The sequence below is a fragment of the Rutilus rutilus genome (genome assembly GCF_951802725.1).
Source record: "Rutilus rutilus genome assembly, chromosome: 9".
NCBI lineage: Eukaryota > Metazoa > Chordata > Actinopteri > Cypriniformes > Leuciscidae > Rutilus > Rutilus rutilus.
Genome location: NC_140223.1, coordinates 14,165,350 through 14,191,676, shown reverse-complemented (window position 1 = coordinate 14,191,676; position 26,327 = coordinate 14,165,350). Strand labels below are relative to the sequence as shown.

Sequence of the window (26,327 nt, the reverse complement as noted above, 5' to 3'; positions counted from 1 at the left end):
CATTCTGCCTTGTGCCTGCATTCCACTTCCTCTGCACATTAGTACACGATATCCCTGTCTTTCCCTGTCTGACTGCATTCTCAACCTACATTAGAAAATGTTCCATTATAAAATACACTCAGCAGTTGCAAGCTGATTCAATTAAATTAATGTAAAATCCACATTTATTTATTTATTTGCCTTTCACAATACAAATCATTCAAAAGCAGCTTTACAGAAAATGCATTACAATTACAATTTAGAGTGATTTTTTTTATCAGAGGTGACTGTGTGTAATGTCTTTCATAAATGTGCATATACATAGGCCTACTATTCACACAGTTAGCTAATAATGTACTAATCTAATGCAGAAACTGAGCGCATTGAAGTAATGAATACACGTTTGTTAAGGAATAGGTTATAACAATTTATTAAGATGTAACAGGCAAACTGACATTACAAAACTATCCGAAGTATCAACATTTTACCTTCCAAAGTATTGCAGCTGCGTGGCTGCAAGATCGCCCTGGTCCCGCAACACATGAACACCCTGCCGTTTGTATTTCACCTGACGATGAAACTAAAACCCAGGCCTGGTGATATGAAACTTTAAGGCTCTGACTAGGCTCTATGTCTGCTGTAAGATAGACAAGATTGTGTCCCACCTCCTTTAACAAAACACGACCGACTTTATTGTTGTGAAAGTACTGATAAGCTTCGGAGCTTTTCAGATTGTTCATCGCTTCACCATCCGTAGCAACAGAGTCAATAAAGTAGCTAAATATACTTGTGTAAAAATATAAAATATAAAAGTAAAAAAATATAAAAAATATGAAAATATAAAAAAAGTTAGAAAGTCTGTTTGATAGAGATGATTATTGTAAGAAATATTCTTAAGTAGTTGGATGCATGGTTAAGTTAAATTTACACATAAGGATTGATTTAAATTTTTTCTATCAGATTGTTAATTTCAGATATTCCAGATAAAGCGTTTTCTGCGTCTCACTGCCCATGTGGTTACAGCAACAACAAAACATATGACCATAGTTACCACACACAAAGAAATGACAAGACCTGTCAAATTCATGCCTGGGTTTGATATTTCTTGGGGTTTTGGTTGGGATTTTGGATCAGGTTGGGGTTTTGGATCAGGGAAGATCTTTGAAGCTTGAGCAATGTTGGAGATTTCAGATTTTGCTTTTTCTTTGTCTTCAGACTGAACTGCAAAGAACAATGTGGTGCCATTTTGGATTGTGAAACCGAAATTGAATGAATGCTGTTCAACTGATCCAGCCTCGTGCGGTGAGACGGCAGTTGTGTTGACTGCATTGCCATTGCTGAAGCTTTCTCGAAGCATTTGAAGGTCATAGCTCCACCTGATCTCATAGGATTTCACTTAAAGGAAAAGAAACATGCCACAAACACAATAAAATTTACATTATTTCCTGATCTAAATTTGAAACCATTTTATGTTGTCAATGAAGATGTTAAAGAAATGAAAAACCTTGTATTTTAAATTCTGGTATAGTAATTGTGTGCTTTACCTGTCCCTTGGTCGAGGTCCTCACCAGGAGCCGTCCAGCTGAGAAGCACAGAGTTGTCCTGGATCTCAGCACTCAGGTCTATGATTTTGTTAGGTGGGAAGTTTGGTGGATGTGAGCCTGTAAGCGTCACCTCAAAACTCTCTCCAGTGGCTGTTCTAGTAAAGCTTCCGACCTCAAGTGATTCCTCAGAAACTGGAGGCTTTGGAGGGTTCAGCTCTACCACACCTGAAATTAGAGGAACCACCTGAATCTGCTTGATTTGTCTGAAGCAGCTTTGTAGCTAATTATAATGACATTTATGTTGTTAGTTTCAGTTTGTGCATGAATTTATGGACTCTTTCTGCAGGTTACATACAGTAGATACAAGTTTCTGAACGAGTGTGTAACTGAATCTTTACCTCAAACGATTTGTTCAAAACAATCATTCACTCAGGAACTAAACTTTGAGTCAAGCTGCAGGGTCCCTACATAGTCCCTTTGCTCTCTATATTCACCAAGCACAGGATACCTGTTGAAGATTATTTCATTTGACTAAATGCAACTTAATCAAACATAGACTACATTTTGAGGTATGATGGCCCAATAATACTTCTGTAAATAATTATAATATAAATAACCATACGTTTGTGTAATTGTCATGATCCCAGCCTGTTTTCCCATGGTCTTGTGTGGACTTTTATGTTATTTTGTTTCACCATGTTTTATAGTCCTTTGTAGTTTTCTTGTTAGATTTTTCCCAGGTGTCTTGTTTGCCCATTACCCCTTGTGCATTTAAACCCCAGTGTTTCTTGTGTTCCTTGTCAAGTCTTGTCCTACACGTATGTATGTTTGGTGCACTCATTCTCTGGTTCCTTGGTTCCCTGTTCTCCATGTTTGATTTGTTATTATGTTCATTCCTTTTATTAAACTCACTTTAAATTCACCCTATATTTCAGTAATATAGCCTACAATACATCCATATGTATTTGTAAAAATGTATTATTAATTTAAATATAAATTGTCATATTTGAATGTGATAAATATCTGTTGTGGTGTTTAATATGAAATAATGTAATTTGGTTGTACGGTGTAACGACTACAAGGATGAACCAAACACAAACTAATCTTCTTCCAGATGATTAATGAATAATTTCCGCTTCTCGCCGAATGAGGGGGGAAGATTTGTTCAGAACGTCTCATGATCATCATCAATCTTGCCATCGGGCCGGCGCCACCATTCTGGCTATTTAAAAGAGCCCCCCAGCACTAACGAAATAACTGGTCAATGCTAGCTTTGTTGCCGAACACTGATTGGTTAAGAGAATGAACGAGACCAAGGTCCCATGAGAGATGAACAAAACAGCTTTCAGCAGGAAATTTGGAATGTCATAAACCCCATAAACTTTACACACCAAGAGACTTTACATATCAAAATCCATAAAACTCATCCCAGAACAATTCTTGACTGACGTTCAACTACATAATTCTTTGTTGTCTACAACCTAGTATATGTGTCTATACTTGTTTAGATCCCATACAAGTCAGTAAATCGTTAGATATTAGATGTGTGAATGAAAGTGTGTACTGTTTCATATCAATGCTATTTTACAAACACAACTAACAAGATGGCTGGAATTAAATCTGTGTAAAATGTTTCGTATTCTGATAATTAGAAATCATGCCTAAACTGTTGCATCTGGTCTCCAATTAAAGCTAGAGAACCGACACCCCCAGGGAAGACATGATTTACGACTTTGAAAACAAAGCAGCAGTCAGAACTCCCATTTGTAGGAGTAACAAACCTTTTTTTGTTTTAAAAAACCCTTTAACAACCCAGCGCAGAGCGTTAGTTAAGTGGGGAAGAACAAGGGCAGAACAAAGATGGAGACAGCAGACGATGGTTATAGTAACCATGTAACAGACGAGCAGACCAACCCAAATTAAGATCAGATGGGTTAGATTCATTTCCAGTCATCTAACTACTTTCCGTATCTCATTTTCTTTCATTCTTGGTGTTATTCTTCTTTTCCGATTGAAAGTCTCGGTTTTACGTTAAGTTTTGCTGCAAAGTTTCGGTCCACGATTCACGGCTGCAACGCACGCTTTCAACTTCAAAGACGCTTCAACCATCCGCCAGCACACCACGTGACTGGTTCTCCCTGAACTCTATCTAAGCAAGAGGAGATCAACCAACGGACCCCGAAAAACACCCTTGTACCCGACAAAAAGGAATCCTCAAACGTAATGCAGAAAAGCAAGTAACCTCTAGACTCTTAACTGAACTGGTGCATTATAACATTTTATAACCTGCATAAGGAACGACCAGGGTTAAGTTAATGATTGATGGTTCGTTCAGGTCATGTCTTGAGTGCATATAGAAATTCGGGTTCCCTTTCAAGGGAACTCCCGTTGCGTCGAAACTGACGCTATGGGGAACGCTTTGCGTGATGACGTCTTGAAGCACATGTCAAATCAGTCCAATGGTGTGGCGGAACGTCAGAGGCGGGTGACGTCACGTACAAGGAAGCTATAAAAGCCGGCCCGAAACAGAAAACGAAAGCTTTCTGAGTCTTCAGTTGCGCTCTGTGTTGAATCTGTCCCTGTTATTTGGTGTTGTCTGTCTATATATATATATATTTATTCAGATATGGCGAGCAAGCAGCAGTATCGAGTGTGTGTCCATCCCTGCCCGCGTTATTTAACGGGAGGTGACACACACTCTTTGTGTTGTTTGTTTGGGAGAGGAGCATGCCCAGTCAGCACTCGAGGGTGGTGACTGTGTGCATTGCTGTGCGCTTCCATTGCGTACGCTCCGATCCCGGTTGGCACGGTTCAATCCCGATCACGTTCCCCAGGGCTCTGGTCCCGCTGCTGCCGAGGCACAGTGTCGATCTCAGACCTGGGGTTCGCAAATGGATCTATCAGTGGATGTTGAGACGGGCTCTGCCTTATCTCAGCAACCTTCTGATAGATCCAGTGCTTCTCATCAGGGTGTGGAAGCACGCGCTGCGGTTTCTTCCCCCCCGATGGAGGCACCAATACTGCAATTGTCCAGCTCTGAGGAGTTGGACGTTGTTAGTGTTGAAGCTGAGTCTGAGGATTCGCCACCTCAGTCTCACGCTTTTGAGGAATTGCTCGATGTTGTCACGAGAGCAGTTCACAGATTATCTATTGAGTGGCCAGAGGATAGGCAGGACGTTCGCTCGAAAAGTAAGCTCGACGAACGCTTCCTGCCATCTCGTGCACAGCCTCAGCGCAGGAGTCTTCCGTTTTTCCCCGATCTCCACACCGAGGTGTCGAGATCGTGGGGAAAACCTGTGTCATATAGAGTTTACACACCACAAACCTCACATTACTCTTCCATCCACAAATATAAAGAGTATGGTTATGGGGAGATGCCGAAGGTGGAAGAGACGCTTGCGGGCTATCTCTCTCCAGCAACGGCATCTTCCCTGAAGGCTCCTACACTCCCCACTAAACCAGTTAAATTTACTTCCTCCCTGATTCATAAGTCGTATGCAGCCGCTGGTCAAGCTGCAGCGTGTCTGCATACGATGTCCCTTATGCAAGCCTATCAGGCAGAATTACTGGGTGATTTAGAGGAGGGCGGGGGTATTGGTCCCGACACAGTAGCCGAACTGCGTAGAGCCACAGATTTGTCTCTCAGGGCCACCAAGGAGACCGCTAAATCAATCGGGCGGTCTATGGCAGCCCTGGTGGCCACTGAGAGGCATCTGTGGCTCAATCTGAGTGACATCAAAGATAGAGAGAAACATGTTCTATTAGATGCTCCGGTTTCTACTGTTGGGCTATTTGGAGATGCAGTGAACAGTGCGGTAGCTAAATCACAAGAAGCTTCAAAACAGGCTGCTGCACTCCAGAAACTTCTCCCCCGCCGTTCTTTTATTGAGGCTGCTGAGCGGGAGCAGCCTCACTCCTCTAAAAAGAGCGCTGATCATCGTGCCACTCAAAAGCAGAGTGTGTCCTCCCGTGCTCCCCCACAAAAACCTCGGGGACACGGAGGGCGCGCTCAAACCCAGCAGTCTTCGAGGGGAAGAGCGGATCTGCGGACCGTTATTACCGCCAAGAAGGCTGCTGGGAAGAAATCCTGATGTCCGAGGGCTCAGGACAAATGAGGGTAGTCCCCCCCGAAGCAGAGCGGTTAACACCTCCTTTAACGGTGCCCGTTTCTCTTCGGTACCCTCAGGGGACCGTTCTGCCAACCCTGCCGCCTCCGGTGTTACAGGGCGCAGCGGTCTCCGGCGAGCACATATCTCAAGGTCCACCCGGAAACGTAGTGGCCTCGGGATGCCCGCCCCCTCCGAGGAGGGTGCTAGAGCAGTCTGTTCGGTCGTTCCCTGCCGGTACGCCGTTACAGGGCGTCGAACCGACTACTCAACAGCAACAAAATCCAGAAACCAGTCTCGAGAGGCTGGTACCTCTAGTAGAATCTTTGACAGCGTGGAAGCTACTGTCAAATGTTTCTCGTTGGGTCCTGCAGACCGTGGAAAAAGGGTATCAGATACAATTCAAAAAACGCCCACCTCGGTTTATGGGGGTCCTGCCCACAGTGGTGGGCCCCGAGCAGGTTCTGGTTATGGAACAGGAAGTAAACACTCTGTTAGAGAAAGGGGCCATAGAATATGTACCTCCCTCCAACAGGGAAACCGGGTTTTACAGCCGGTACTTCATAGTTCCAAAAAAGGACGGGGGATTGCGTCCCATTTTAGATCTTCGAGTTCTGAACGAGTCAGTCATGCAGCTCAAGTTCAAAATGTTAACTTTGAGACAAATCGTGCCACAGATCAGGTCCGAGGACTGGTTTGTCACGATAGATCTCAAGGACGCATATTTCCATATTTCCATCCGTCCGTGTCATTGGAAGTTCCTGAGGTTTGCTTTCGGGGGCAAAGCATACCAATATCGAGTTCTTCCATTCGGCCTGGCTTTATCACCCCGCACTTTCACCAAATGCGTGGATGCAGCTCTGGCGCCTCTGCGCCTCCAGGGTATTCGCATCATGAACTACATCGACGATTGGTTGATTTTAGCTCAGTCGCATCAGTTGGCGGTTCAACATCGAGATGTTGTTCTCGCCCACATGAAAGAGCTGGGGTTACGGCTGAACGCCAAGAAGAGTGTGCTTTCTCCACTACAGAGGACCACTTTTTTAGGCGTGGTTTGGGATTCTGTGTCGATGCAGGCGCGCCTGTCACCGCCACGGATAGATTCCATCCTTGCAGCTGTGAAAAGTGTAAAGCTAGGCCAGCTACTCACTGTCAAACAGTTCCAGAGACTGTTGGGTCTCATGGCAGCAGCTTCCAACGTGATACCTTTTGGACTACTGCACATGAGGCCCCTGCAGTGGTGGCTCAGGACCAGAGGGTTTTCCCCGAGGGGCAACCCATTTCGCACGATCAAGGTCACGCGGCGATGCCTACGTGCCTTGGTTATGTGGAAGAAACCCTGGTTCCTGTCCCAGGGCCCAGTGTTGGGAGCTCCTTGTCGTCGCAAACTGCTAACGACGGATGCTTCCCTCACGGGCTGGGGAGCGATCCTAGAGGGTCGCTCATCTCAAGGTCTGTGGGAAGACCATCATCGTTCCTGGCATATCAATCGCCTAGAGATGTTAGCTGTCTTCCGGGCTCTGAGGAGCTTTATCACAGATCTCAGGGGACACCATGTGTTAGTACATACGGACAACACGTCGGTAGTCGCCTATATCAACCACCAAGGGGGTTTGCGCTCGCGCCCATTGTCCAATTTGGCACGCCATATCCTCTTGTGGTCCCAGGGGAAGTTGCTGTCTCTCAGGGCAGCCTACATCCCCGGGGTACAGAATATAGGAGCAGACACTCTGTCGAGACAGGGGCCGAGGCCCGGGGAATGGAGGCTCCACCCCGAGGTGGTGGAGCTGATATGGAGGGAGTTTGGCCAAGCACAAGTGGATCTATTTGCGTCTCGAGAGACGTCTCACTGTCCACTTTGGTTCTCCCTCACGCATCCAGCTCCTCTGGGACTGGATGCTATGGTACAGACGTGGCCGAGGCTACGTCTGTACGCCTTTCCCCCAGTGGCTCTGCTCCCGGGAGTTCTGGAAAGAGTTCGCAGGGACCGGGTCCATCTACTTCTTATAGCCCCGCGCTGGCCGGGCAGAGTATGGTTTCCCGATCTTGTGTCCCTCCTCGACGGGCATCCTCTGGAGTTACCCATCAGGAGGGACCTTCTGTTCCAGGCAGAGGGCTCGATATTTCACCCTCAGCCAGAACTGTGGAACCTGTGGGCTTGGCCTCTGAGGGGGCCCAGCTCATAGAGTCAGGTCTCTCAACTGAGGTTGTTGAGACCATTCTACAGTCCAGAGCTCCCTCCACGAGGAAACTTTATGCCCTGAAGTGGAGAGTATTCACTTCTTGGTGTAGTGACCGTCGGTTGGATCCAGTCAACTGCCCAATTGGTACAGTTCTGGAGTTCCTGCAGGACCGGTTCACTGCAGGTCTGACCCCGTCCACTCTAAAGGTTTATGTGGCGGCCATAGGTGCTTACCACATTCCTTTGGGTGGAATGTCTGTGGGGAAAGACCCTCTGGTATCTCGTTTCCTTCGTGGCACTTGGAGGCTGAGGCCTGCAGTTCGCTCTAGGGTGCCACCATGGGATTTGTCCGTTGCGCTGCAAGGCCTTTCCCAGGCCCCCTTTGAGCCCATTGAGGAGGTTCCTGAGAAGTTTCTAACTCTGAAAGCTCTGTTTCTTCTCGCCATCTCTTCTCTTAAAAGAATAGGGGATCTCCAGGCATTGTCGGTTGCTCCGTCATGCTTGGAGTTTGCTCCGGGTATGGTCAAAGCTTTTCTTCACCCTAGACCGGGCTATGTCCCCAAGGTCCCCACTAATGTGGCTAGACCAGCCTTTCTCAAAGTGGGTGCCGCGGCACACTGGGGTGCCCCCTGACTGTGTCAGGGGTGCCGCCAAAAAAATACGTAGGCTAAAAAAAATTAACAAAAAATTAAAAAAAAATCGGACATTTCATATATATATATATTTGAATTTACATAAATACATTCTTCTTTTTAACCCTTTCGCACGTACGATTAGAACGGTCAGTGCATGACGTGATCAACTGCTAAATTCAAATGTGCTTTTGCGCGTTGGCTGGCGCTGAGCCAGACGCACTCAGCTGTCATATATCACACCTTTTCAGTGTTTTCATCCACATAATGTTTGTTTTAGGTTTCAGACATAAGTACTAAAAAAACAATACATTTAGAGTTTGTAAAATACACACTGATGTCAAAGGAAGAGGCAATAATAATCCTTTCCATTATAATTAGTTTTATTCATATCAGATACACATTGTGTAAGTAACTTTAAAGTTTACTCTATTCTTCTCCCAGTTCACCTGCCACTTACTTTTATGTATTTCGGGAGAAGTGGATGAATTCACGTGTTGTAAATCCAACAGATCCGATTCTCTGAACTGCATCTGCGGCACAAACTAACATGGCGGCGCCCATCGCGCATATAGCTCAACTAACGCGATCGTTATAATGGTGTTCAAAAAACAAAACACTTCCACTTGCATATATTTGACAATCGGAATATCAGATATTTCATGCCATATCTAACAAATTTGTGAATATTTTGAATAAAAAAGGAAAAATGACATAAAAGCAGATCATCATTCATTCAGCTCTGTTGTTGCTGCGGTGTGTCACGTGACAAGCAATGACGCGTCACCATGGAAACCATAAAGTGACACATTCTAAATAACAGTCACCTTGAAAAACTCACGCTGGGGGGTCAGCCAGAATATTTTAAATTTACGTGTGAAAGGGTTAAACATATGAACGGATTAATAAAATTGTAAATTCATTTTAGATAAATATATATATAAAATTTGCATTTACATTTGGGTTATGCAGTGTTTTTAAATTATATTTTACACTGGGGTGCCTTGAGATTTTATGCACTTTTGAAAGGTGCCCTGACTGAAAAAAGTTTGAGAAAGGCTGGGCTAGACCTATTGTTCTGCAGGCCTTCTGTCCTCCTCCCTTTCAGAATGCGGACCAGGAGGCTAATAATTTGCTTTGCCCAGTTCGGGCGTTAGACGCTTATGTCCACAGAGCTGCCCTGTGGCGTAAAAGTGATCAATTATTTGTGTGCTTTGGGTCTCCTAACAAGGGAGGTCCGGTGTCTAAGCAAAGGATGAGCAAGTGGGTGGTTGAGGCTATCTCACTTGCTTATGAGGCAGCTGGACAGCCTTCTCCTTTGGCTGTCCGGTCGCACTCTACTAGGAGTATGGCGGCCTCTAAGGCCCTTATATCAGGAGTTTCGTTACAGGACGTCTGTGATGCGGCAGGCTGGTCCTCACCGCACACCTTCGTCAGGTTCTACTCTCTGGATTTAGACTCTGCTCCAGGGTCTCATGTTTTGTCTTCTTAGTGTTGCTCACTTGATACACACAGGACAGACATTTGTAGCTATGGAGGCGTTGGTATAGACGTTCCCCATAGCGTCAGTTTCGATGCAACGGGAGTTCCCTTGAAAGGGAACGCCTCGGTTACGACTGTAACCTCGGTTCCCTGAAGAGGGAACGAGCGTTGCGTCGCCTTGCCATATCTCCTTCATGCCTGTCAGCGCGACTTCAGACTTTACGAAGCTTTAGTTTTCTGTTTCGGGCCGGCTTTTATAGCTTCCTGGTACGTGACGTCACCCGCCTCTGATGTTCCGCCACACCATTGGACTGATTTGACATGTGCTTCAAGACGTCATCACGCAAAGCGTTCCCCATAGCGTCAGTTTCGACGCAACGCTCGTTCCCTCTTCAGGGAACCGAGGTTACAGTCGTAACCGAGGCGATTTCTTCCTCTCACCCTTAAACTCATTCTTTCCAAACTCTTTCTTTCTTTCTTTCTTTCTTTCTGTAACTTGTATGAATGTGTGTGTATATGCGTGTGCGTGTGTTTGTGTTAGGTATTTTCATGTGTGTTAGCATGTAATCAATAAAGTATTGTTTGTATTTGAAAAGAGAAGTATTACTTGTGTTATGTGCTTACGAATTTATTGTCTTGAACTGCGATCTAAGTTACCTATGCTTTTACCCTTGATTTATTTCTTAATTTACTGTTAGCTGGGGATTATTCTTTCTTGGCCAGGAAGATATTATATTTCCTAGAGTTAATAATTGTTTATGTTTTCTGTTCATTGGATGAACTGATAAAATGATCATACTATTGATTCTGCTACAGTAAATTCTGAAAATAATTAAATTATTAATTATTGATCATAATCCGTTATGAATAATAATTAATTATATTTATATGGGCGTATAAACGCTACAATGGATATGTATATGATTTTATTTGATCGTAATCAAGATAGTTGCATTAAGATTTTTGTGTCTTGCACACTTTATACCCACAAACAGCTGCGTACAAAACACACGTTGGATTAATTAAACACAATAAGAGGCTCAACTTCTTTTTCCCCCGGTTTCACAGACAAGGCTTAAGCTAGTCCCAGATAGAATGCATGTTTGAACTGTTTTAACGGAAAGCAACTTGCACTGACAAATTGTAAAATAGCTGAAATTGTTTTGTCTTAAGATGCACCCCAGTAATGTTTTTTTTTAAAAGCACATTTATAAAAGCTACTTAAATGCCCTAATTGAACTAAAGCCTAATCCTGGCTTAATCTAAGCCCTGTCTGTGAAACCGGGCCTTTATTTTTTATTTTATACAAACTTTAAAGTGTTGGAGTGTTGCGCAATAACTGGTGGGCACATTTTGTTTTTCACTTCCTGTGAAGTGATGTATCGGTGTAACCTTTATAATCCCTATATGCCATTTGCCAGTGCCCTTCGAACTGAGTCACACTTAAGATGTTGGATTAGTCGATCAGAATTCACTCGTTCAAAAACTGATTCATTCAGAAGTTACTTTCTGCTTTGGCTTTGTTTGGAACTATAGGTAATATACGTAACTAGCAATATTGTGTATAAAACTCAAGTTATCCGGTCCTCAAGTTTTTATTGAACTACTGTATAACATCACACTTGCGATTGTGCTGTTGGTCTAAATGTAAGTTTTTCTTTTCAGATGTGATCAAATTTAAATGTATTTTCAAAATGATCAAGGGTTTACCGTTTACCACATATCCAGGTACGTATGGGGCACCACTCTTTTTTTTTTTTGTAAATCTGGCTTGTCCATCTTGATTCTTCACTCTCACTTTCAAGCTGCTTCTCCCTGGTTTGAACTTTGTGAAATATCTGGAATAGACGCCATCATTTTGAAAAACATCAGCCCCTGAAAAAGATGGATCTCTGAGTTATATAATTTGGAAATGTACCTTATTTATTTATATTTTAAGTTGAGTCCACACTTGGAACAAGAATGATGGGTAATTTACATGCTCCATTGTCCAGGAGTTGTAATGTTTGTGCAGACTCAGATTCAGACTCCAGCATAGCCCACACTTCAGCATTTATTACAGGCCTGTAATTCTGGCTGACCTCAGCAAACACTATCATGGGTTTAGTGCCGTCACTGAACTGCTGGTTCATGCGGGATTTGACTATGATAGGGGGAACATCAGCACGCGCCGCTTGACTTGTTACTGTTATAGTCAGAGACTGAAGTATTGGACTTTGGATGCTGTACTTCCAGTCCCCAATCTACCAAACACATGGATAGTAAAAGCAGAAAAATAAGGGTTTGCTGTATTAGCTGAATCATCTTAGTCTGAAGTTGTTGTTGAACATATTTTGATAATGTTTATCTAAAACTCTTGGCCCAGATGTCTTTAATTATATTATAATAGTTCATGTTTAGCCTACATGTTTATGGTCTGAACTATAAACTTAAATATCTGGTTCATAAAAGTTGTCATACCTCTGCAGTTCCTGGAACTTTTAAGGTGACTGTTTTCAGAGATCCTTCATGACTCATTTGTGTCCGACTGTAGATTGAGCCACTTGGTGACTGTATGGAAATGCTTGGAAAACTTTTTTCATAGATTATTACAAAGTTGGTTTTGTTACCAACAGTTTGATCCACTGTTACTGTCCCATTGAACCAGTCTGATGTTGTTTTTCCAACACTTTCTAGCTAAAGAATATAAATGAAAAAAAAAAACATTACAAAACACCATTTCAATAACACTCTTAAAGTAATAATTTCATCAATGAGAGATCACTTGCCAAACCTGAACTGTTTCTTTTGTGTAATCTCCAGTTGATATTGTAAGTGAAGCAAACGCATCCATTAACTGGTTGGAGGTGATTTCATCAGTGGATAAGATAAATTTTCCCCCTAGTTTCATCATGGAACAATTTTGCATTACATACTAAGTTGGCACTATCATTTACTCTTTTTTTGGTACTCAATATTAGTAATATCATTTACTCAGATACAGATACTTATTAATTAATTTTTTTACTTACCAGTGCGTTCCGCCATTTCCATCAGTGCTTTAGCTGCACTGGGACCTAAAGCTACTGTATGTATAATGGCACCACTGTTTATTGCCTCCGAACTACAACTATCAATGTTGTCCGTCGCCTCACCGTCTGTCAGAAAAATGATTTCATTTCCTAATGCATCCTCATTGTCTTTTTTAAGTACCTGATGTTTAGAAAATAGAGAGCATTCGTCACTATATATATATATATATATATATATATATATATATATATATATATACACTTTTCACATATTACAAGCATAAAATTAACAATTAATATAGCACCTCTAAGCCCAGATGGAGGCCTTTACAAATGTTTGTAGATCCTGAGTCTGACTGGCCCGGCAACTTTTTGATAAGAATCTCTCGTGTGGAGTCGCTGTCAATAGTAGTCAAGAGGCTCTGATTATTTGCATTAGTACTAAAGGTTACAATTCCAACTCTGGCTTGATCCTCAATGATGCTCCGCAGGAAATGTGTGGCAGCCTGCTGCTGTCGAAGGATTCTGGAGCCCTAGAAAACGTACTTGGTTACCTAATGTAACCTCGATTCTCTCTAGAAGAGGGAACGAGTATTGCGTAAGTTAGCTTACGCTACAGGAAAGTAAACTTTTTCCGAGATCTGAAGCCAAAAAATTATCCTTAATTTTGTATGTATTGTCAACGCAGTGCGACAGACGGCAGACCATGGCAGGCTACATTAGCGTGCTCATTGGCTGTCCAGCGGCAACTGCTGCAGCCTACCAGTGAGCCCTGTGTGACTTCGCGCCCTCCACACCCCTCTAACCGTCAGGATGGGTGTGGCTAGCGTGTATATAAGGAAGGGCTCACAGGCTGAAAATCTGGTTTTCATAGTCTGAAGCGCAAAAGCTTGTGGCGCAACACGGCAGGTTACGCAATACTCGTTCCCTCTTCTAGAGAGAACCGAGGTTACATTAGGTAACCGAGTACATTCTCTTACGAGAGGTTCTCTCGTATTGCGTAAGTTAGCTTACGCTACGGGAACCCTTTGTCAACGCTGTGCGCGCCGAGCATCCAGTGCATGAGTCCCAGGGAAACCGGGGAAAAACCACATGCTGGAACAGGTGGCCGGTCGGAGAAACGGGCCAGCACATGTAATAAGCACTTCATATAAAATAGAGCGGAGCTGCCGGTCTATGTATCAATGTAGGCAATGCGGCCAGCAGCGCAGGCCAGCACAGTACATAAGCACATCATAGGGGAAAATAGAGTGGTCTCGCCGGTCTATGTGTAGAGAGAATAATCCCCAGCGCAACTGAGTGGAGGATAGGCGGCCAGCGGCGCGGGCCAGCGGCGCGGGCCAGCACCGGTACACAGGCCAAGGGGGACAAGAAGACAGAGCGGCACAGCCGGTCTGTGTACAGAAAAACTCTTCTCTTGGTGCCATTTACCAGAAATATTAACAGTACATGAACGTAGTCTGCACATGAGCAACTGGGCAGAACATACATATCACTTATACTGATAACAGTTTAGCCTGCAAGGCGGGAACTTCCAGGTTATAAAACCTCACGAATGTAGATGGGGAGGCCCAGCCCGCCGCCATGCAAATTTCGTGAATAGAAATCCCGCTAGACCAAGCCCACGACGAGGCCATGCCTCTAGTGGAGTGGGCTCTGATACCCATAGGGCACTGCAGGTGTTTGGAGGCGTAGGCTGCTGCGATCGCGTCCACTATCCACCTGGACAGGCTCTGTTTCGAGGCGGCGAGACCCTTGGTGCGCCCACCAAACGAAACAAAGAGCTGCTCGGAAAGCCTAAAGGCGGCAGAGCGCGTGATGTAAACTCTCAGCGCCCTGACTGGGCATAAGAGGTTATCACAGTCCTCGCTATCGGATGCTGGCAGAGCCGACAGTGAGATGATTTGCGCCCTAAAGGGGGTACCAATCGCTTTGGGGATGTAACCGTGTCTCGGTTTGAGGATGACTTTGGAGTCATTTGGTCCGAACTCAAGACATGCGGGGCTTTCAGATAGCGCGTGTAGATCCCCCACGCGTTTTACTGAAGACAGAGCTATCAGAAAAACGGTTTTGAACGAAAGGTATTTCAAATCCACGGATTCAAGCGGTTCAAAGGGAAAAGCCTTCAGGGCCTCCAGGACCAAGGACAGATCCCAAATAGGAACCGAGGAGGGCCGCGGGGGATTCATCCGTCTGGCTCCTCTGAGGAAACGGATGATGAGCTCGTTCCTTCCTATTGCACGGCCGCACGTCGTCTCCACGAACGCTGCAATAGCCGCAACATACACTTTGAGCGTAGAGGGGGACCTGCCCCTGTCCAACAGCTCTTGTAGGAAGGAGAGCACCCGCGGAACCCCCGTAGAGCCTTCTCGTGGAAGGAGTTCTAGACTGCGTGATCGTGTTTACGACCCCTTCTGGCAGGTCAACGGGTATCCGTTGATTATCCGCGCATGCAGAGATCAGCGCTCTGGATGGGGATGCCAAATTGATCCACCGGCCTGAGATAGGAGATCCTTTCTCACCGGGATCGGTCATGGGGCTAAGTGCGACAGCCTCACTAGCTCTGGGTACCAGATTTGGTTCTCCCATCGCGGGGCTATAAGGAGCACTGGGTGGTGCGTTTCCCTGATCCTCTTGATGACCTGTGGTAACAGGGAGATCGGAGTGAAAGCGTACAGCGGGAGGCTGGGCCAGGTTTGGGCTAGTGCGTCCTCGCTCTTTGAGAAGAACGTCGGGCAGTGAGCGTTGTCTTTTGACGCAAAGAGGTCGACTTCCGCCCTGCCGAATAGGCGCCAAAGTGACTGGACTGTCTGAGGGTGCAGAGACCATTCTCCCGGGGGAATGATGTCTCTGGACAGTCTGTCTGGGCCGACGTTCAGGTGGCCCGGCACGTGCACGGCTCTCAGCGAGCGCAGTGAGTGATGAGCCCACGCGAGAAGGCGTTCTGTCAGTTTGCAGAGGTTCCTGGATCTGACACCGCCCTGTCGGTTCACATAGGACACCACGGACATGTTGTCCAAGCGGACTAGCACATGGTGATCCCGTATGAATGGGAGGAAACGTTTGAGCGCGTTCTCGACCGCTATCATCTCCAAACAGTTTATGTGGAGGCATTTCTCCTGGTCTGACCACAGGCCAAAGACCGGTTTGCCCTCGAAAGGAGCGCCCCAACCTAAGTTGGATGCTTAGGTCCCACTGTCGCTCCCATTGTCACTCCCTGCTGGTACCAGTCAGCCGCTAACCAGGGCTTCAGTGCTGAAACGCAGCTCTGAGTCACTCTGATTCGAATGCCGCCGGAAGCCCAGGCTCTGTGAGGCACTCGGGCATTCACAGGTGGCTGAGGACCCAGGCTTTCCAGGTGGCTGAGAAGCACTGTTCTGTGAGCGATAAGCTCTTCCTCTGACTGTGCTAGAATCAGCCAATCGTCCAAATAGTTCAAAATTCGCATTCCCTGACCTCTCAGGGGAGCGAGAGTCGTGTCCATGCACTTCGTGAATGTACGGGGTGCTAAAGACAGGCCGAACGACAGGACGGTGTACTGATATACCGGACCGTCGAAGGCGAATCTCAAGAATGGCCTGTGACGGGGTATTATCTGGATCTGAAAGTAAGCGTCTTTCAGATCGAGGGAGATAAACCAGTCCCTCTGGCGAATCTGTGCGAGGATCTGCCTGGTTGTGAGCATTTTGAACGGTCTTTTCATAAGAGCTTTGTTCAAATATATCAGATCCAAAATCGGTCTGAGAGCTCCGTCCTTCTTGGGAACGAGGAAATAACGGCTGTAAAAGCCTGACTCGCTCAGAGAAGGGGGTGCCGGTTCTATAGCCCCTTTGCACAGAAGTGTCGCTATTTCTGCTTGAAGTAGATGTGCTGCTTCCCCATTCACTCTCGTCTCGGTTCGCGCTCGAAAGCGCAGGGGGCGGCGAGCGAACTGCAGAGTATAGCCCTTTTTTACTGTGCTCAGCACCCATTCTGACGCGCCTGGAATAGCTTCCCACGCTTTCGCGTGTGCGGCTAGGGGCAGAATGGCCTCCGGGCTCTGATTGCCGCGTATCGCGTGCTTAAATACGGCGGCTCGCATGCAGCGATGGCTGGCCGTTTTACACACAGTGTCCCGGTGGCTTTGGATGGGGAACCTATAGTGTGAGGTTTGCGCGGCTCGAACAGAGGGAGAGGAAGCTCGCTCCGAGACCGTCCGCTTCTGCCATCCCTTGTGAGCGGCGCAGTCTGCGCGGCTCGAACAGAGGGAGAGAAAGCGAGGAAGCTCGCTCCGAGACCGTCCGCTTCTGGCATCCCTTGTGAGCGGCGCAGTCTGCGCGGCTCGAACAGAGGGAGAGAAAGCGAGGAAGCTCGCTCCGAGACCGTCCGCTTCTGGCATCCCTTGTGAACGGCGCAGTTTGCGCGGCTCGAACAGAGGGAGAGAGAGCGGGAAGTCGTGCGAGACATTTGAAACAACGGCTCGTAGAAATTGCTCTTTTAGAAGAGGAGAGAGAGTGTGTGTCGCAGGGGCAAATACACACAGCAGAAAAGGATATGTCGCCGGATGGCGTAGCAGGCATGGATGGCTGAAGGCGGCGAAGGCGGCCGGCTTCCTCAGACGCTTCCTAGGCTTGCTGGTCGCTAGATTCGACGGCGGCGGCTCTCTCAAGATCAAGAAAATCAGATTTTCAGCCTGTGAGCCCTTCCTTATATACACGCTAGCCACACCCATCCTGACGGTTAGAGGAGTGTGGAGGGCGCGAAGCGCCCTCATTGGGCGTGACGTCACACAGGGCTCACTGGTAGGCTGCAGCAGTTGCCGCTGGACAGCCAATGAGCACGCTTATGTAGCCTGCCATGGTCTGCCGGCTGTCGCACTGCGTTGACAATAAATACAAAATTAAGGATAATTTTTTGGCTTCAGATCTCGAGAAAAGATAACTTTCCCGTAGCGTAAGCTAACTTACGCAATACGAGAGAACCTCTCGTAAGAGAACAGAACTCATTTCAGAGCATTGGTACTCAAGTGTGTAAAGGATAAAATTATGCAGACACTCTTGTTTCAAATGAAGTTCAGGTTTTTTTTTTATGTTTGCATACTTGCATGCTTCCTGAGATATCAAGGATGAGACAAACAACCCGTTGCAATCGTTGCACAACTTTGAAAGATGGCTTTGGTGGACAGGACTTCATTGGTTCTAGAGAACGAAGTGTGTCTTTATCCACAGAATCCTCAAATATTACGGTCCACGTTGGTTTGTTGCCACATTTTTCATTTTGTAAGTTTGGGGCTTCATAATTGTGTTTGTTTGCTTGACAAAATGTGATCACCTAAAAAACAAAATTTGTCACTAAGTAAACAGTAATATGTCATCAAACACTCAGTTTCACTCAGTGTATTCCTTTTAAACAGGAAGTAAAAAAAAAAAACTTTATTATATTTGTGTCCTCAGATTAGAGTGCTGCATTGGGATTCGCAGGAGCGGGCAGTTTTACCTTTGCTGCATGTTGGAGTGGGCTGTCAAAAAAGATTGAGTAAGATTGCAACAGTGCATTCAATCAAATATTGTGCCTTGTTAGGTCACCAGAGTTTAACTGTATGTGTGTGTGTGTGTTACACATACGTTTAAACATTTTTAGGCTCCACTAGTTGTGATGTTTTGTTTTAACAGTTGATAGAGTTTTATAAGGCTAATAAAAACTTTTAAACTTAAAAGTTAAAAAATAAATAAACTTGCGTCGCGCTTGCGCTGCATTGCATTGCATGTATGATAGGGCCCTATATCTCAAAGTCTGACAATCCAAAAAAATGTATTAGCTTCTTGTAATTCAAACTTTAGACTTTGCAAATGTAACTTATCAAGCAGATGTTGCAAACTGAAATTGATGTAGATAATAATTATGGGATGTAACATCCAATTGACTAGGTAAACAAAAGAAGACAGTCCAAGTCCCCAGGACAGTGGCCCCTTTGGCCCAGGTCATAAATTAATTTACTAGAACTCATGTACTGTAAGTTGTAGGTTAGTTACTAAAATACTTTTCTGGAATGTGTGGAAACATGTAAAATCTGTACTTGCAGAATCCAGGCTTGGTAGGAACATTATGGAGCTGTTTGTGTTTTGATTTCTGTCTGGAAAAAACATGCACCCCTCGGTAGGTAGGGAAGTTTTTGGATCAATGAGACATTCTTGAAGAGATCCATCAGCAGTACATTCATAATACTGTCCTTGAATGCTTTTGCTACACCTAAAAATATGCAATAAATCAATAGTGATTGTAATTTCCAATGACATTTAAAAAATATCCCTTCTTTTAATTAACAGTTTATGACCTTGTAGCTTCAATACGGCCATTAGAGTAGTAGAATGGCTTGGTTTCACTGTATTCATCATAAACGCCCCATCTCAGATGAGCCCATTCATGAACCAAGACCCTTCCTGAAAACAAACAAACAAACTGCTAGTAAAACAAACAGACTACCATATTAATATTGTCACGGTTAGTTGAGGCAATGACATAGGACATATAGGAAAAAACAGAAAGCTGCACAAAACCAACTCAAAGTAAACTTAAACACAGACCAAACATTCACCTCTTGATCCATAAAGCTGAATGACAGTGTCATTTAGCAGGAAGTTTGGAGTGAAAAGAATGTAATCTCCCTCTTTTCCACATTCACCATACTGATGAGTATATGGCTCAGTTGATTTAGCGTTTTCGATTTTTATTTTGGCCTGTATTTGACATAGAGATCGGGTCAGCAATATCATATGTGAATGAAATGAATGGAAATGAATATTTTTGCAAGATATAATGCCATAATTCTCTGTACCTTTTCAAAGGACTCTGTTCTTGCTCTGGTAAATTCCTTACTATTCCAGTGAGATGGAACCAGTATTGTAGCATCTTTAAAATAGACCTTTTTATCCAATGCATGATGAAGATGAAATGACCCTTCAGTGACCATGTCCTGTCAGAAGGAAAGTGAAAAGATAAAATGAGAAAAAAACTCGGTAACACTTTATATTACGGCCCGCAAACAACTGCGTAAGTAAACCGAAACTACGGTGTACGTTTCTGTAATTATAGTGTACTTCCGTGTAGGTATAAGGGAACAATATGTTAAGTTTTGGGTAATAAAGGGGTAACAAGCAGATATACAACCTGCAAAGAACTTCGTAAGTAAACCGAAATTACGGTGTATGTTTCTGTAATTATAGTGTACCTCCGTGTAGGTATAAGGGAACAATATGTTAAGTTTTGGGTAATAAAGGTGTACAACCAGATATACAAGCAAATTATTTATAATGTAATTATTTTAAAACTAACAGGTACCTATTCTGTTAATATATTCCAGGCAAAAATTGTACGTCTGTTGTATATAAAAGTTTTTATCACATTTCTGGCAAAATATGTTCTTGTGCAATGTAGTTACAGGGTAATTTTGACATCTGTGGGTTGTAAATTAAACTTTTTGGCAATGCTATTTATTGGCTTTTCTTACTAAACTACTTAACGTTAAGCCAAAAAAAAAATAGTTTTTGCTATGTTTTTAATTTAAAACGTACCATGTAGTACTTAGTACTACTACTTACCTTATCACATTGTATTGCAATGACACTTAAATGTCAGGGCAAATATACTGTGTAATTATTATTATTATTATTATTTTTATTTTTTAATAAGAGTACCTTTCTCTGTAATTACTGTGCAAATAGTGTTGTTTCGTATTGTTACATAGTAAGTAGTGTTTGTTACCCATTTCAACTGTGTAGTTACAGGGTAAGTGTAACTCCTGCGGGCTGTAAATTAAAGTGGAGCTTGTTACCCCCTTGTTCTGTGTAGTTACAGGGTAAGTGTAACTCCTGCGGGCTGTAAATTAAAGTGTAGCTTGTTACCCCCTTGTTCTGTGTAGTTACAGGGTAAGTGCAGTAAATATACAATAAAGGATCCAATTTAATTTCTGACTTTTATTTTACAAAAAAATGTCAAAACACTTTTTCATCTTAATAAAACATTATCTTTTCTACAGTATACTCAAACAACAAAGTAACACATTATACCCCCCCCCCCCCCCCTTATTTGCGTCCCTTGCTTTTCTTCTTCTTTCTTTTCTTGCTCTTCTTTTTCTTAACTTCCACTGGGGACTCTGAAGTTGAGGAGTTGATGGAGTCCCATTGGTCTTGCTGCACTGCAAAAATATGAATATACAGTATATACATGCTCTTAGCAAGCTACACCTTCAATTTTAAGTTGTCGAACAATCCTCCACTCTAAACATTTTGTGCCACCTGATATTACTGTAGTAACTGTCATTTTGAAGAAAACACATTTTGGTGAAGTTTGAGTCAGATCATGGGGGGGTTGTGATATTTTATAGTGATAATGACTGTAGTGCAGCAGAAAATGTTTTTTTAAAAGGCATAGTTGTTCTGACAGCAAAAAAAAAAAAAAAAAAAAAGCATGAAACACAAACCTGAGGGCTGTGGCAATAGTTCAATAGTTCAATAGTTCGGATTGAGCTGATCAACAAACGGACAGGGAACTACGTCATCACGTTGAAAGGTCACGCCTGCGCCGGCCGAAGTACCGCCCCACTGTTTACAATGCGACCGTAGGAGGATAATTCAAATAGTATTGTTTGCGATTATATATATAGAAATAGTATTCAGTGAATATGAATATGAATAGTATATGAATAACATTCTGATGAATATGAATAGTAGTTCAAATAGTATTGCCGGCGCCGGCGTGACCTTTCAACGCGATGACGTAGTTCCCTGTCCGTTTGTTGATCAGCTCAATCCGAACTATTGAAGGTAAAAAGTCTATAAATTATATATTTCTTTTTTTTAAATGACCTATCGTTTCGCTAGATAACAACCTATTCTTCTGTGATCGCGTACAGCCCGTTTAAACACTTAAAAGACTTGAAACTGCATTGATTTGGACTTAACGATGGTGACCAATGAAGTCCGTTGTAAATTTTCATTTTGGGGTGAACTAATCCTTTAACAAGTGCATTTATAATGTACAGTATGTTTAGTTCTTCAATTTGATGTTTTAAAAAATAGGAAAGTGGTCACAAGTATAAGCCCTGGAGTAGGGCAGGAGTAAAATTTAAACGTCTAACCTTTCTTTCTTTCTTTCTTTCTTTCTTTCTTTCTTTCTTTCTTTCTTTCTTTCTTTCTTTCTTTCTTTCTTTCTTTCTTTCTTTCTTTCTTTCAAAGATAAGATTATCACTCTTAAAGCAGAGATCACCTTGCTCAAAGATGAGTGTGATTTTTTGAAAAAGGAAACTGAAAAGATGAAGTCTGCTGTCCCATCTGCAATGGCACAGAGATATACTGTTACTATAGTGCCACAGCTCATATGTTTGTGTTTCATGCTTTTTTGTTTTTTTTGTTGCTGTCAGAACAACTATGCCTTTTTAAAAAACATTTTCTGCTGCACTACAGTCATTATCACTATAAAATATCACAACCCCCCCATGATCTGCCTCAAACTTCACCAAAATGTATTTTCTTCAAAATGACAGTTACTACAGTAATATCAGGTGGCACAAAATGTTTTAGAGTGGAGGATTGTTCGACAACTTAAAATTGAAGGTGTAGCTTGCTAAGAGCATGTATATATATTCATATTTTTGCAGTGCAGCAAGACCAATGGGACTCCATCAACTCCTCAACTTCAGAGTCCCCAGTGGAAGTTAAGAAAAAGAAGAGCAAGAAAAGAAAGAAGAAGAAAAGCAAGAGAAGCAAATAAAGGGGGGGGGGGGGGGGTATAATGTGTTACTTTGTTGTTTGAGTATACTGTAGAAAAGACAAAGTTTTATTAAGATGAAAAAGTGTTTTGAAATGTTTTTGTAAAATAAAAGTCAGAAATTAAATTGGATCCTTTATTGTATATTTACTGCACTTACCCTGTAACTACACAGAACAAGGGGGTAACAAGCTACACTTTGATTTACAGCCCGCAGGAGTTACACTTACCCTGTAACTACACAGAACAAGGGGGTAACAAGCGCCACTTTAATTTACAGCCCGCAGGAGTTACACTTACCCTGTAACTACACAGAACAAGGGGGTAACAAGCGCCACTTTAATTTACAGCCCGCAGGAGTTACACTTACCCTGTAACTACACAGAACAAGGGGGTAACAAGCTCCACTTTAATTTACAGCCCGCAGGAGTTACACTTACCCTGTAAATACACAGAACAAGGGGGTAACAAGCGCCACTTTAATTTACAGCCCGCAGGAGTTACACTTACCCTGTAAATTCACAGTTGAAACGGGTAACAATAACAAACACTACTTACTATGTAACAATACGAAACAACACTATTTGCACAGTAATTACAGAGAAAGGTAGGCTACTCTTATAAAAAAAATTAAAAAAAACTTTTAATTACACAGTATATTTGCCCTGACATTTAAGTGTCATTGCAATACAATGTGATAAGGTAAGTACTAAGTACTACTCTACATGGTATGTTCTAAATTAAAGTCATAGCATAAAACAATTTTTTTGGGCTAAACATTAAGTAGTTTAGTAAGACAAGCCAATAAATAGCATTGCCAATGTTTTTCGAAATCAGCTGTTTATAAAATTGTTTCTAATTTTATAAACATAAATATATATATTTAATTTACAACCCACAGATGTCAAAATTACCCTGTAACTACATTGCACAAGAACATATTTTTTCAGAAATGTGATAAAAACGTTTATATACAACAGACGTACAATTTTTGCCTGGAATATATTAACAGAATAGGTAGGCCTACCTGTTAGTTTTAAAATAATTACATTATAAATAATTTGCTTGTATATCTGGTTGTACACCTTTATTACCCAAAACTTAACATAATGTTCCCTTATACCTACACGGAGGTACACTATAATTACAGAAACATACACCGTAATTTCGGTTTACTTACGAAGTTCTTTGCAGGTTGTATATCTGCTTGTTACCCCTTTATTACCCAAAACTTAACATATTGTTCCCTTATACCTACACGGAAGTACACTATAATTACAGAAACGTACACCGTAGTTTCGGTTTACTTACGCAGTTGTTTGCGGGTCGTAATATAAAGTGTTACCAAAAACTCTGCTCAGTGTATTTATTCAAAAGTAATTATTATTTCATTTGTGCATTCACAAATACTGTCAACAATTTGTGATTATATACTGTATATTTCTAAGATTAAAAAAATTAAAACACAGAATCTTTTATGACATCTTTCATAAAATCCTCTAAAACAATGAATGCACATAAAGTTTGTTAAATAGACAAAAATAAGCATATTCACCTTGATTTGATCAATGAGCGTGTTATCCTGTGGTACTTTTGAACTGATCGCAATGGTAATGTCAACATAACCATTTCCATCTAGTTTGATTCCAGTGGAGGTGGACGACAGCAACGTCCATAATAAGACAAACACCGTTCTTGAGTCCATAGCTGTAGAGTTTAGATGAACAGCAACTCCTGGAACCACGTTTTGAACAATTTCACAAATGATCTTAATGCTGATAAGAGATAAGTGGGTGTGTGCTCCAATGTCATGCAGGGGTGTGACTATTCTGCCAACATCATGGCCCATTTAAAACATAAGATGCATATACTTCATATACTAAATTTGCTCTCAAGGCTGGTACATTTGTAAATTGTTGGCTGACTCTTAATTAGTTTACTTGGTGCAATATAATGTTGTAGTGCATTGATATTCATTGTCAGCTAGACGTTTTGGGTGGGTGCTTCTCTCAAAAACAAGGAGAAAGCATGTTACAGTGAACAGACGTATTTCTACTTAAATCTCATAAGCTTCATTCAAACCGTTTAATATTTGGAAGGATAAATATTGATTAATAACTTGATTACAAACCACTCAAAAGGATATATTTCCATATGGGCTCAAAAGAGTGCATTAAAACAGGAAATAAGGTTTCCTGTTAAACAGGAAACAGATTAAATGTTTATGTGTATTAAGTAAAAACTCAACTAGAGACTTGAAAACCATTTTTAAAATTAACTTTATTTTTTTTTTACATCTATTAATATTATCTTATTTTTTACCTTGTCATTATTGTCAAGTATTAAAGTGGGGAAATGATGCGAATGCTCAAAGTTCATAATTAAGTTGTTCTGCTTTAAAATACGAGCTCAACAGAATATGTGAAGAGTTCAGATGCAAAAGCCTAAGTATGGAAGCAGATTAGTCTCAAATATAATTCACGCAAAAAACATGATTCACAAATGCGTAGACAATTTCACATGCATGAAACCTAATTCACGTGCACAAAAAAAAAAAAATCCACATGCGTGAAAAAAAAAAATATATTCACAAAAAGCAATTCACATGCGCAAAATAAAATTATATACTCATAAAATACATTTCACAAATGCAAAACACAATTCGTAGATATACAACTGTGCACAAAAACCTTTGAATGTTTAAAATGTACGAGTGTATTCTTGCATTTGAATGTGCAAATCGTCATTCACGTACTAATCGCCTTAGATATGTGTGTGTGTGTGTGTGTTTTTGAGACTTTGCTGGCAGCATAACACTCCTAACACAGAGCAGTCCTACCCTTTAGCCAATCAGATTTAAAGTCCCTGTAAAGGCAATTCTAAAAAAAAATTCTAAACACATTATAAATGTTAGAAATGTATTGCTAAAACATATTACAAAGACTGTGAACTGTGAAGTACTGAATTGTGAGTTAGACCGTTAAACAGTTTTTCACCACTGTGTTCCGGATTTTTGGGGCGGGGCTAAAACGGGGGCTCGATGACGCACTGGAGCCCCTGAGCTCCTGGACACGCCCCTACTCGATGACGCACTGGAGCCCCTGACGCTGGCCCTCCCCTAACAATATAGCACATTCACATCAGTTTGCCGATCGCAAGTTACTGTCAGTACAGCCTACAGTTTGCTAGCTAGCTATGCCTTCGTCGCGGAAATGCGTACTACCTGGATGCGATCACGTACAAAACAGATCGGTGTCCTTATTTAAATTTCCGAAAAACAATCACATCAAGAAGAGGTGGATTAATTTTGTGAAGAGCCACCTTGATGGACAGCTGAGGATCACCGCCAAAACCCGCCTCTGTAGTGATCATTTTACACGGGATAGTTTTATAAACTTCCGTCTGAGAGCAGAGACTACTGCTCATTTTATCAAGATTTTGATAGCTTATTTTATGTACTTGCCGGCTTTTTTTATCATTCAAATTTGGCTGGGTGGCTAATAACACATTTTTCTGTGGTGTGACAAACTCAGAACACATACTTCATTTTGACTTTACAGGGACTTTAAGCTTATCAATCGACCAATCAGTATCACGTGAGGGCGGGCCTACCTACATGTTACGTCATCAGCTTTCGACCAGTTAAT

At 42.6% G+C, this 26,327-nt stretch overlaps 1 protein-coding gene across 1 annotated transcript; it reads right to left on the bottom strand.

Annotated features, from left to right (window-relative positions):
• Nucleotides 1–149: 149 nt before the first annotated feature.
• On the bottom strand, nucleotides 150–24,493 carry LOC311297564 (calcium-activated chloride channel regulator 4-like). The gene is made up of 14 exons (XM_084419908.1): nucleotides 24,236–24,493; nucleotides 19,751–19,888; nucleotides 19,511–19,652; nucleotides 19,250–19,355; nucleotides 18,996–19,164; nucleotides 18,016–18,246; nucleotides 13,242–13,469; nucleotides 12,937–13,117; nucleotides 12,699–12,805; nucleotides 12,386–12,601; nucleotides 11,904–12,168; nucleotides 11,636–11,800; nucleotides 1,524–1,748; nucleotides 150–1,374 (listed from the first exon to the last, which is right to left on the bottom strand). The coding sequence occupies exons 1-14, from the start codon at nucleotides 24,383–24,385 to the stop codon at nucleotides 950–952; spliced, it is 2,748 nt and encodes a 915-aa protein (XP_084276034.1). The 5' UTR covers nucleotides 24,386–24,493; the 3' UTR covers nucleotides 150–949.
• Between the last annotated feature and the right edge of the window lie 1,834 nt (nucleotides 24,494–26,327).

Coding starts and splice junctions, on each gene's coding strand:
- LOC311297564 (XM_084419908.1), bottom strand. CDS start 24,385: ATGGACTCAAGAACGGTGTTTGTCTTATTATGGACGTTGCTGTCGTCC. Junction 19,356..19,510: donor TCAGCTTTATGGATCAAGAG/GTGAATGTTTGG, acceptor GTTTGTTTTCAG/GAAGGGTCTTGGTTCATGAA. Junction 1,375..1,523: donor GGACCTCGACCAAGGGACAG/GTAAAGCACACA, acceptor TTTTCCTTTAAG/TGAAATCCTATGAGATCAGG.